Source organism: Physeter macrocephalus, chromosome 8 (genome assembly GCF_002837175.3).
Source record: "Physeter macrocephalus isolate SW-GA chromosome 8, ASM283717v5, whole genome shotgun sequence".
Lineage (NCBI taxonomy): Eukaryota > Metazoa > Chordata > Mammalia > Artiodactyla > Physeteridae > Physeter > Physeter macrocephalus.
In genome coordinates, this window is record NC_041221.1 from 30,331,029 (window position 1) to 30,344,406 (window position 13,378).

General features: G+C 46.1%; 1 protein-coding gene across 6 annotated transcripts in view; it reads right to left on the minus strand.

Annotated features, from left to right (window-relative positions):
* MYO10 (myosin X) overlaps nt 1-12,022 on the minus strand; it is a 220,529-nt gene extending 208,507 nt beyond the window's left edge. For 5 of the 6 annotated variants that reach the window (XM_055086516.1, XM_055086515.1, XM_028492828.2 and 2 more), the window contains exon 1: nt 11,538-11,559. Coding sequence is in view for 1 of the 6 variants with exons in the window: in XM_028492825.2 (XP_028348626.1) it covers nt 11,538-11,558 (21 nt within the window). In the remaining 5 variants the exon portion in view is untranslated. Of the gene's footprint in view, nt 1-11,537 lie in introns of all 6 variants that reach the window. The other variant, XM_028492825.2, reaches the window with a different exon arrangement.
* Between the last annotated feature and the right edge of the window lie 1,356 nt (nt 12,023-13,378).

Consider the following 13,378-nt stretch of genomic DNA (forward strand, 5'->3'; position numbering starts at 1 on the left):
CCGGAGCCTGTGCTCCGCAACGGGAGAGGCCACAACAGTGAGAGGCCCGTGTACCGCAAAAAAAACAAAAAACAACAACAACAAAAAATTCTTTGACAGCAGCACTGAAATATACTGCAAGAAGTACACAAGGAGGGCCATGAGAATCTGAGCTCTCAGCAGCCATGGGACAGAGTAGCGTATTACGCAAATAACTGCTAGCCTCAGAATGATAATGGATGTTGGCACAGGTATTAAAAGAGTACCAGTACGCTGGAATACTACGCAGCAATAAAAAGCAATAAAAATAAAAAATAAAAATAAAAATAAAATACTGATGCACACAGCACGGGTGGGTCTCAAGGGCGCCGAGTGAAAAATGCCAAGCTCAGAGGATTTACACACTGATTCCATTTATATAACAGTCTCGAATGACAAAATTATAGAGAAGAACAGATCAGTGCTTCCTAGGGACTGGGGGGAGGGTGGGACTGTTCCTCGTGGAGCAGCACGAAGCATGGGAGAGTTCTGTATTCTGGATGCGCCAGTGGTTGCACGGATCTATAGGTGTGGTAACACTGCCTAGAACTATACGTGCGCACATACAGATGAGTGGAAGTAAAAATCCGAACGAGGTCTGTAAACTGGACCAAAGAAAATTTCCTGGTTTTGATACTGTACTATTGTTATCTATTGGTATATAAGCTATCACCCCCAGGGAAGCTGGGTGACAGGTACACAGGCCTCTCTGCTATTTTGGCAACATCTGAGTCTGTATTTCTTTTCTTAAAAAAAAAAGCAAAACGTGTCAGAATGAAACTGTACAAAATATATAGGGAGAGGGCAATAAGTATAACTTACCTCAACATGTTCTCAAAACTTTGAGAAAATATGACCTCCCTTTTTCCCAGTGGAAGACAACAGCTAGTGTGATTACTCGGTATAATAAATATTTCCCTAACGCTCTAAAGAGAGGACTTTAGGAATATGAAGTAAAACACTAGGAGGGAGATCAACAGAAGCTTTAGGGCAGAGGGTACAGCTGGACGTGAATATTCCCACCAGATGGAACAACACAACTTAGATGATAAAACCGATTCTAAGTGTCCAAGTCTCACGGGGAGAGTTTGGATCCTAAAGAGAATATAATTTCAACACTGATAAATGTGTGCTCCCATCACCCAAAGAGATGAACAGCAATTAGGAATCAACATAAATGAGGAAGGGTGAAAAAAGTTCGGGAATGATCCAGATTTAAGCTGTGGCTATAAAAGTGTGGCCATGGCACAATGACTCTCCACTGGAGCGATTTTACTCCCCCTTCCTCCCCAGGGCATATCTGCAATGTCTGGAGATGTTTTTCGTTGTCACAACTCAGGGAGGTGAGTCTACTGCATCTCGTGATCAGAGGCCGGGGATACCGCTCAACACCCTACAAAGCACAGGACGGCCCTGCGTTACAATGACTGATCCGGCCGAAATGTCAAGGGTGCTAAGGTTGAGAAGGCCTAGAAAGAGGGCGCCCTTGCCCACCTCTGAAAATCTGAGGCTGAAAGCTACGGGAGGGCTGTACATACCTCTTGGCCCTTAGCGCACATCATTAAAAGAACAAAATGTGGGCAGAGATGAACAGAAGCAAACCTGTACTAAATGACAGTGGTATACAATGTAAAAGGTGGAGTGTTATTTTCACCCAGAACTCAACACTTCTATTTCAAAGTCCATGGAAAGATCTCCCAGGGGTAATTAATAAAAATAGTAAGCCTTAGAGTCACACACAGACACAGACACACAGACACACACACCCGTCAACAGTGTTGTACGTTACCTAAATCCCTACCGTTCGAACCACCACCACGTAACTGCTGTAGCCCAGGGTTAACTCACAAGGATACTTACAATGCAAAGAAATAAAAATTAAAAGAAAAATCCATACAAATGATTCCCCAAACAAATGGCCAATGGCTCCCCAGGCGGTATACAGCAAGGTCCCTTGGGTAGGCTTTGGCCTTACATGACATCAGGTACCGGCACTGGCATTTCTGGGGGTCAGATGCGAATCAACACCCCACTTGTAATTAACTGAGAAGAATGCCTCCCTCCTCCGCTGTGGTTCAGAGAAGAACCTAACAAGCGGACACAAACCTAGTATTATGTGTTTCCTCTGTGAAACAATGTATGTCATTAAGACTCTAATAAGAAGTTACAAAATCCCTGCTATCATAAATACATCATGACAGGGTGTCTCAGCTGTGCCTGCTGGAATCTGCACCGACACCTCTCAGAAAACTTTTGCTGCCAAATAGTCTAAGTAAAAATGTGCGAACCCTTTGAACAAACATCCCCACTCCTGGAAAATTTTATCCTCGAGAAATAATCAGACAAGCGTGCAATGACCTGGGTACGAGAACGTATGTGTCCTGTTTTCTATAATAGCAAACACCTAGAAACACCTATAATGGACACATAAATAGGGATACATGTCCAGGAAGAATGCAGGGCCACTCAGACCAGATACCTAGGACCTCTGTCTTGGGCTGTAGGCTTCCGAGTGCACCGTGCATCACAAAGAAGAAAGAAGGTAAACAAACAGAAGTTCCTCAAATAGAGAGTAAATCATGGTCTTTGGTGGAAAATGATATTATATTAATTTCGAACTTGCAGTAGCAGCAACTATTTGATATAAACTATTGCTTACTATTAATATTAGCAAAAGCTTCCAAAACCCCCCAAAAAACCTAATTTGGCCACTTCACTTTAAAAAAAATGTGTTTTTAAAAATTTTAGAGAAAAATGTCTTCAAACAGGAACTACATGTGAAACAGGCAACAAAATAGGTATTTTAAGAAAATATAAGGCAATAAAAACATTTGCATGACTAGGAAGAAAAAGATTCACACATTTTTATATGTAGACTATTTTCTGGCTGAGATGCATTAAGGTTTAGTCTCATCTGAAAACAGATTTTTAACGAATTAACTTCCGTTTTCAGTTTTCTTTATGATATACACAGGACTGAAAAGTTTGAGGACTATTTTAAGAAACAGTGGAATTTCACAATATTAATGACATGACTTATACAATAAAGTTAAAATATTTTGTGCTTCCTGCAGTATCAGTAACCTATCACACGTAATCTTATTCCTTTTTTTAACCTAAATATTGCTGTATGAATTTTGTTGACAATGCCAATAACTACTGACTGCCTTAGCAAAGCATCCCCAAACCAAAATTAATTAAAGAACCACAATGACAAGAAAGGTTTTTTACTGTAGCATTCCTGTCAGTAACACATAAATTATCGTGAAAATCTTGACTGTAACCATATAATTAGTGATTCTGCTGAAATATGGGCAAGAAAAGTAGACCTATGGAAAACTTACTACGGGGTATATGTCTATTACTCACGCAGACATCACTGGTCCATCAACAGGACACCCACACATGTGCAACTATAATTATCTTCATTCATCTTTCATAGTCTGACTTTGGGCAAAGAAACCCATAGCTTTAGACATTTTTCGATTGTGTCCTAATGAAGGTATATTTATCAAGGTAGGAGAATAGAAGACACTTATTTACCAGTTTGGAAGCTTGATTTATAACTTAAATATTTTACAGATGTGATATGGGGCTTGCATTTGTACTCCTGTCCCCGGCCCTGAAAATCACAGGGGCCGTCTGTATACATGCAAGATCCTTGCCATTTAAAGCTTTTCTCAAGCAACTCTTTTAAATTTATTTATTTCATTTTTGGTTGCGTTGGATTTTGGTTGCGTTGGGTCTTCGTTTCTGCGCACGGGCTTTCTCTAGTTGCAGCATGCAGCTTTCTCCTTGCGGTGGCTTCTCTTGTTGCAGAACACGGGCACGCGAGCTCTGTAGTTGTAGCTCGCAGGCTCAGCAGTTGTGGTGCACGGGCTTAGCTGCTCCGCGGCATGTGGGCTCTTCCCAGACCAGGGCTCGAACCCGTGTCCCCTGTATTGGCAGGCGGATTCTTAACCACTGTGCCACCAGGGAAGCCCTCTCAAGCAACTCTTAAGTGAAAAACATTACAGGTGTGCTTTCACAGAAACAGATACAGAGGCAAAGAAAGCATATATCACAAAACATTAAGAGTAGGACTGAGAAAGTTTTTGTCCTTTGCTTATGGCATTTTCTAAATTTTCTAAACTTAGCACATACTCTTTGTAGGACTAAGGAAAGAAAAAAATTTAAGAATGACATGGAAAAGTAATATTGTAAATCTATGTTTATCAAAGCTTTTGTTTTTAAGCAAGAACACTCCTAATTCTACATATATTCCTAGCAACCCAATTTCAGTATCTATGAAGCCGATAAAACCCAAAAATCAATGGTAGCCGCACACAAGAGCATGAAGTCTACCAGAAAAACTCTGAAATAGACTTTTAACACACAAAGTAGATGGCATGAACACAGACTCTACAAAGAGATAAGCCCACTTCTCTCCACAATGTACATCACTGTCAAGATACTGCCTACATGTTATTTACTGACCCCCAAAAATGACACTTAAAAGAATTATGGGGTTCTTTTGGGACCCAGTATTAGGTAAGAGGCCAAGTGAAAAAGCTACTTTCTATTCCAACGTCCAAATCTCATTTTACCTTGCCCTTTAATCACTGACAGGTAATAAAGATAAACATCCCTACCACAAAATACAAAAATTCAACATTGCCTACCTTTTCTAATATAAATCTCTTTTTTAAAAAAAAAATTACCACAATTTTAAATGCCTTTCTACAGAGGCAATTTTCATCCTAAAAAGTAGATACTGAAGCTGGGGAGAAGACAGAACTATGAAATGCCTAACTGCCATCTGGTCCTCCCCTGCTCTGGCTGGGTTTCAACAGATGTGGCATGGCTTTGCCACAAGAACTCTAACACTTTTTCCTGTAACTGGCAGAGTCAGATGATGTGATGTCATGTGACACAAGGGGCTAGATTTAAACTGGGGACTCAAGTTTCATATATTAAGCCTGGCGGACACATTTTCCAAACAGCTTTTAGTGAGGTATCAAAATGTTTTATTCAAGGAATGCTCTATGAGAAATGTTCCGCTCTCCTGTCAAAGATCACTTCACCCACAAGCATTAATAAGCTAACAAGTAAAACAACGGAAATAGAGAAACTCTGGGAAGGCGGCCAGAATCTTTAATCGAAAGAGAAGATTCCATCAGAAAACCTCCAAGAGGAACACTCTGATAATTGAGACTTAGAATAGGGAGACAAATGAGTCCTATCCTTTCTTTTAATAAAATAACTACTTCTCAAAAATCTAATTTTCTAAGTGCCTTATTATCTAAATCTCCCTACCATCCTCATGAGGTTGGGGCTGGCAGCTTTAGAAACGACATCTTACGAGGAAACAGAAGGTAATTGTCTTTCCTAAGTAAAAGGCACACCAAATAAAAATTGGAGGCATGTTCGAAAGCTGATGAACATTTTCCTGCTGGGTTTGCAGTGTTTCTGGGGCGTGGGCCACTTGTTTCCCCAAACCCCCATGCAGTTTTCAACTCAAAAATCATTCACTAACTGCCTAAGGTCTTAAGTACTTCATCAAAGAAACAGTGATGCAAGCATCAGACAAATGACACCAACAGGAGAGTAAAGCATGGCAGTGAAGAGCACAGACCCTCTGGAGACATCCTGTGTGGGTTCAAAGCCTGGCCATCACTTTCTGTGTGACCTTGGGCCAGTTATTTAACCTCTCTCTGCCTCACTTTCCTCATCGATGGAGCCTTACTCATAGGGTTGTTAAATAAATTAATTACTGAAAGGAAGGTGCTCAGAAACATGCCTTGCACACATTAAGCACTCAGTAAACAGCAAACGTATTTTTTACTGTCTTCAAAGAACTGTAAAATGCTTCACAATCGAGGGAAAAAGTTAGAAGCATCTCCCCTCCCACCATAAAAAAAAATCTGTACTCGAGAGGAAAATAACAGCTACACAAGGATAGAATCCCATCCTTAAGGACCTTTGAGTGCAAACGAGGTGATAAAACTTATAAATCGGATTATTTAACCTCTCAAGACTCTGTCTATTCATCTGAGAAGGAAAAAAGAAAATAAAACCTCTAGCTAAAAGGGGTAAATTCCTAACACAACCAGGACAGAAAGAAGTAGAGTCAAGTTCATAGGAAAGAGAGGAGTGACCATGAACTAGACCTGTTGGGGATGGTTTCAAAAAGGAGCTAGACAGGCAGGACATCCGATCAGCAGAGAGAATGGCACATACGAAGGTACGGAGTAGAACTGGTAATAGATCCTCTGGAACAGAATTCACATGCGGGAAAAGAATAAAGAGAGTTGCAAGATCAGAAGGTCTTGGAAACCGGACTAAGAATGTGAGCTTGACTTTATAAGCAATCTAGACATGCTTTAGACAGAATTCTGGAAAATCAGCCAGAAGTGTATTGGTCAAAAGGGAGGAAATTAATAAATGCAATCTAGCACCAGAAATGATACTGGGAACAGCTCGAAGACCAAGATTTCCCTGCACCATAGAGTCCTGGGATTTTAGCCACCATCAAAGGCCACTCTTCTTAATTTCTAAGTTACTATCACCTTTTACTATTACTCACTTACCAGGTGCCAAGAGCTTTGTATATCTTATCTCGAATTCTAATAAGCATGCAAGGTCAACACTATTATGCTCACTCACAGAGAAAGGAAGCCCAGGAAGGTCAGATAACCTGGCTGAGAGCCCATAGGTGTGGAGGGTACAGCCAGCCTCCCAGAGGCCACATCTCTTCTACTCTTAGGGACGAGGCTCTCAACCTGCCTAGGGGCATTCAGGCCCAGGGAAGTGTGGCCCAGCTTCCTGTAGACTTCACTGGCTGCTCCTGCTTGAGCGTGACCTGCAAATCAGTGACCTGAGACTGTAAGTCCCCTACACACGAACCTTCAAGTTGCGAACTTTCAAAGACGCGAACGTGTGTTCCATCAATGTCAGGCGTGAGCGAAACTGCAGCTTGCCTTCCATCTCCTATTGCTGACGATCCTTCAGCTCTACCATCTCCACCTCCTACAGTCCGTAACCCTTCTTGCCTGTTCACCCGATGCCAGCCCTGGATGCCAGCTGCTGTACTGTACTACTGTACGTTTCAAGGTACTGTACTGTAAGATTAAACATGTTTTCTTTATTTTTTGTGTTTGTTTTTTATGTATTATTTGTGTGAAAAGTATTATAAACCTATTACAGTACAGTCCTATGGAGACAATTGTGTTAGTTGGGTACCTAGGCTAACTTTGTTGGACGTAAAAACAAAATTGGGCTTAACGAACGTGCTCCGGGAACGGAACTCGTTCGTTATGTAGGGGACTTACTGAATTACGTAGCAGTTATTCTGAGAGCAAAAATTTTGAAACCCATTTATAAGGAGGTACCCTATTTCCCATCACTCCATAGAAGAGCGCATTCAAGGCTTGTGTCCTTAAAGGTGACCTCACTTTAAAAGCCAGCAGAGCTGGAAAAACAAACACCCGGCACTCTCCCTGCACAGCTCTGGTTAAACAGTGCTGGCCCTACCCACACTGCCCTGGGCCTGACCTGGGGAGAGGTGAGCGCCCAGAGACCAGGATTCCCCGGTCCCTGCTGCTTCCGTGCCTTTGCTGCACCCAACACGGCAGGGCCCAAAGTGACAACAGGAATCCCTGCGGGGTGTGCAGGAAGGGCAAGGCACTGTGACTCCACTGCGGGAAAAGGGGACCCCGGGGAATGTTCTGATGATTCCATTCTACAGTCGTCAAAGGGGTGGCCTGCAGGATGTGGTGGGACAAGGAGGTCCTCCGTGCTTGCCTTTTGCCCTTGAGAGGTGCTTGGGTGGGGGGAGGGGGAGGAAGGAGCTGCCAAAATCAACAGTCTTATTTCTTTTACCAAGACAAAAAATATCAGTAAGACGTGAAGCGAACAAAACACTATAAAAAGGGGAGAGAAATAGGCTCAAGAACTCGTTCCAGCTTAAAAAACTATTTGAACTCCAGGTAACAACCGAAATTAAGACACCACCCCAAATTAAGTGGAAATGAGGAAGGTGTTTCCACTTCACACCTGGAGAGGTGCGTTTGTTCCAGCCCAGGGTGAACCAGGCTGTAAGAAACAGGTACAGCTGGAATGCCTTCCACTAACAATTTAGAGCTTAAAACGTTCATACCTGCTTTGTGTTTGTATTTATGTGTTTATGAGTATCTTACTTGTGTATACTTCACACACTTCTGAAAAGCCAAAGTGCTCATATACGTCCAGTTAATAAGCCTCAAAAGATCTTTTGCTTGAACAGACATCGGGCCATGCCTGTTCCTAAAACAAGACAGAGAAGTCCCGCTCGTTCACGCGTCCAGCTGGCACTGACTGGCCCCTCCAGGACTCTAGGCGCTAGAACCCAGCACTGGGGACTTGGAAACAGCGGCCACTTCAAAACAGCAACACGTTTGCACAGCAGTCTTGCCACTTTGCCGGTTGAGCCTTTTCAGTTTGTTTTGAAATTGCTTCTGGTTACAGACATACCTAACCTTAGGTTCTTCCTGAAGTAACTTTTTAACAACTTACCTCTAAATGCTGAAAAAGCAAATTTCCCAGAGGTGCGCACACAGTTCCCTCCAGAGGTGTCATAAAGATCTAAGGGCGTGGAGAAACTGAAACTCAGTTGGGGAGGGTAGGGCGCTCAGTTTCTCCAATCCCCGGGTACATTTTGAGGTCAGTAGCCATCAGCTGCTGGGCACCAGCCTCACAAGCTTCCAGGTGACCGGCGGTCAGATGCCTGATGCTACGTAAAGGAGGCAAGAAAGACGTGCCCGCAACACGCACGGGAATAAATTCCACGAGGCAACTGCTCCGTGGGTCTAACTCAGTGGGTCTCAACTGGGAATGATTTTGCTCTCTGTGGCTCATTTGGCAACGTCTGCAGCCATTCTGGCTGTCACAACTTGGGGGTGCTGGTAGTATCTATTGGGTAGAGACCAGCTGCTCAGCAGGCCCCTCCACACAGGACGGCTCCCCCACCCCAAAGAACTGACTGACCCAGAATGTCAACGGCACCCAGTCTGAGAAACTCTGGTCTAGCTCTAAATAGCAGCTGCTCGTCACAAGGAGCTCTCGTTTCCTTGTTATTTGGCCGTTCACACATAAAGCTAATACATGCGACATCTCATTCAATTTTTTTTCAATTGTTAACATTAGCTTCAAATTGGTGTCCAACAATCAATGAGTCATTACCCCTAAGTCACCATGGGAAAAGTTACCAAAGAACAGGACACCACTTAGTGATACAAGAGGCCTTACAATTTTGCCGTCCTTGGAAATACAGCACTTCCACACTTAACTCCAGAGAGAGATCCATAGAGACAGGATCTATGTTAGGAGTATGTCTTCAATTAACAGCACTGTATAGCCTCTCTGGCCCTGCTGGCTTCCCATTCAAAGTAATTATGGTTAGGGGAGGAACTCTGATTAGAAATTAATACTGACTAGAAATAAATTAATCAGAAGTTAATTTCTGATTAGAAATTAACATTGTCATAGAAATACATCACAGGAGTAAAAGTACAGCTTTGAATAAAAATGTCCCCCAATACTAAAGTTACCAGCAACAGAGCAAAAAGGCTGCGCGTTCTGTAACAACCTCTTCAACCTTGGGCAAGTGACTCAACGTCTTTCATCTAGGAAAGGCAGAGGATGGAGAAGAAAATCTCTGAAGGCCAACTTCAATATTATATTAATCATGGATATAAAATCCAACAACTGGGTCTCCTTACACTGAACCAAGGCATAGTGTAAGGAGTAACAGTACTTCAAAGTCCAACGGGAGGGTACCAGGGCAGGAGGTCGCAGCTGCCCCATGTTATCCTGCAGTTCTCCCCACTTCCACTAGGGGGCAGAGTTCTTCCAAAGGGGGAGGTCACTGGCCCCCTGCAGTCCACAGACAGGCTTCATGGGGACGGGGACCCCAACAAATCGAATACAAATTCTATGTCTCATCAAATTTCCTAAAGAACTCACAACACAAGAGCAAAATAAAGGCCTCCCTCCCCCCCGCCAAAAAAAGTTAAGAATTGAAGTCCCGCAGGCAGAGCCTCAGGTTTTCTTACAGATGCAAGCAATTAAACTAGCCCACTGGTCTTTTATCACTGGTTAACCTGCAACTCCTGCAAAAAGTTCTGGTGCCTTCTTACAGGCATGAAGACGAAGGTCTATGGATTAGCAAATGCTAGCCTCACAATTATAGGTCTCATTTTTTAAAAAAGGAGAAACATGTATTAATGAATGATTAATTCCTTTCCAGCCCATCTCTCACCATGAATGTATCACCTGTGAGACATCACTTAAGAAAAAAAAAGGGATATTACTATTACACAAGAGCATACCACTCTGGCCACTATAAATAGTCATCAGGTCGCTTATAGTAAGTGGGCATCCGGAAAGTACAATGACTTGAAATAATAAATCCAGTTAAGTCTGAGAAAGCAAGTTAGCCAACACGGAGGCAAACCCTCACCAATCTAATTTGCTGGAAGGTTCCAAAACTGTCCTGGATTTACAAAACATCCCCTGGCTTTCAATGAAAGTCACATCAGACTCCTTAAGCCAACTAAGTTTACTTTGAGCCACTTCAAACCTCAAACTTAAATAGAATTTGTTAAATAAACACACCCAAGAAAGGAAAGGGAGCCAAGAAACCACGGTAACTCTCGATCCCAGAGAAAAGGGTTCTCAAGTCAAGGGTTTCAAGAAACCGTGGTGTCCCGCCCTCAATGACCCTAAAAGGAGCATCAGTTTAATCTTTCAAAAGTAACCAATGTTCGCTCTAAACGATTTTCTTTAAATTCGAATTCCAAATCTGCCAGGGACAGTCGGCACAAATACGTGATCTTTTGATCTCACCCTCTGGAATGATCTCAAATCCTAGAAGAGCGCTTCTTGGTGAGCACTGGAAACTAGACTCCAAAGGTCCGACAGGCCGAGAACATAGTGAACGATTAAACCCTCGACTCTCCCTTCTCACACTTCATTAAGCGTCTCCTCTGGAAGTGTTTGCACCCCTCTCACAGGAAGCCGGCACGTTTGGCAAAGGAAATTCCAGACCAGACCTTTCTTGGAGAAAGGCAAGTCCCCGATGAACATTTTATTGGGCTTTCTGCACCCAGGCAGCCGGGCAGGCACATCTCCCCGCCGGGCCCCTCGTCCGCCAGCTCACCTCGCGCGGGTCGCCGCGGGGACACCCGGTGAGCCAGCCACCCCCGCAAAAGGACGCTCACCTTCGCTGCATCCCGGGCCCAAGTCGGAGCGCGGGACAAAATAAATCCCGCCAGGGATTACTCAGCCGGAGACTCCCCGGGGCTTGATTTCTGGCGACTCCCAGAAAGTTTCACCCTCTCGGGCTAAGTGCGCGCGGTAGCGTGTGTGCGCGCGGCGCGGTGAGCACCTCCCTCCCTCCTGGGAGGCCAGGTCCGGGCAGGAAAGGAGCCCGCGCCCGGCTCACGGAAAGCAGCCCGGCCCGGGACGCCGGCGCCCGCCCTCCCGGCCGCGAGCGCACTCACCTCGGGGAAGAAGTTGTCCATTGTTCCCGTGCGCTCCCCAACTCGCCCGAGTCCGGCTCCCAGCTCGCGGAAGTCAGCCCAGCAGAAGGTCCGGGGAAACCATGCGTGTCACAGCGCGACTCCCAGAAACTCGAGCCCGCGGGGCTCCCCCGCTGCCATCTCCTTCTCCCCTTCTCGTCTTTCGCACCTTTTGTTTGCCCAAACCCAAGTCTCTAACTCATCCGTCCCAACTGCAGCCTTTGTCTCCTCTTTCTCCAAGTTCCTCACTCCTGGGCGCCGCGCTCGCGAGCGGAGAACAGCTGGTGGCACATTCTTCCCCCCGGCTGGGGGAGGGAGGCGGGGGGCTGGGGAGTGCGCCCCCTCCCTCTGCGCTCCGGCCGGAGGCGCTCGGGGCAGGCAGGGGGACAACGGCCGCAAAGCGAGCCTGGAATGGCTCTCCCAGCTCGAGCGCCGCCCCGGTGAGTATTCGGGCGCCCAGGCTCACCGGCTCACGGCCACACGGAGACTTGCGGACAGGAGAGCACGGCCCGCCCAGCCCGCTCATCCGGCCCCGCCCACTCGCTCGCCTCGCCCCGCCCCGCCAAGTGCTGAGCCCCGCCCACTCAGCCGGCTCACCCGGCCCGTCCGCCACGCCCCGCCCCTGCAGGAGCCCAGCCCTCAGCCAACCCCTTCTCGCGCTTCCGCAAGGTTCGGCCTCGCCCGGCCGGCGCGCCCCGCCCCCATCTTCGCCCAGGCCCCGCCCACTATGCGCCTCGGGCCGCCGCAGGCTCCGGGGCGGGCGGGGAAGGCGGGGAAGGCGGGGAAGGCGGGGAAGGCGGGGAAGGCGGGGAAGGCGGGGCCCCAGCGGCTCCCAGCTCCCTCCCCGCCTCCCCACCTAGGTGCGGGCGGGGGAGTTGACTCTTCCCTCTGGTGAGAAAGACCAAATAGTCACCAAGGAGGAGGGGTTGGGGGATTTTTGTGTGTGTGTGCCTTTGATCTTTAACACGCCCTGGAACCGGCTCAACGCGGATCTCATTAATGCAGCTCGGCAGATGAGCGACCCCGGGGACGGAAGCGCGGTCCGTGGAGCTGCCCCGGCTGTTGCGCCAGATCAAAGCGGAGAAGGGAGGCTAATCAGAATTTCTGGAAGCTGCCTACCCGTGTGGAGTTTCTCTCCTGCACCCAGGATAAAAGACGTTTTCATCGCAGTGGGAAAATGTAGTTTTGTAAACTGGAAGAGGACGTGGCCAATTGCACCTTTAAAAAATGTTAACACTTTTCCTGGACCTAAAGGAAGCAGCAGATAGTCAAATGGAAGCGAGATGGATGAAGGATCAAACCCCCCTGGTACTGAGTCCTGGTTTCTCTGGGGGCAGGTCCTCAAACTTTCGCGTGCGCAGGAATCACCTGGGAATCTTGTTAAAATGCAGACTGGATGAGCGCTCGTAATCTGCATTTCCAGCAAGTTTCAGGTGCCTTCAAAGGATGGCACCTGGCCTTGGGCTGTTCTGCAAACTGTTTGGAACCTGTCTGTAACAAGTAGAGGAATTGAGAGCAATGGTTTAGAAACTTTAGTAGCAATTTTAAAAATGCCACGACATACAAGCACATGATCTGTGGACTCTTTGAACCGAGTATAAACCAGTTTGGGTGTTGTCAGACTCGTGGTGACTCATACCTGGCGCAGCAGGGTTTTCCTATTGGTACCTGGCAGATTGGAAACAAAAACAGCTGGTTCTTCACCACAAATGGTTTGAGAAGTTCTCTCTAGGGGATTTGCCAACTACTACCCATCCTTTAAGACTCAAGTCGGAAAGTCACATCTTCCGTGGGAAGCCTGCCCAGAGATGTCGAGCTACTCA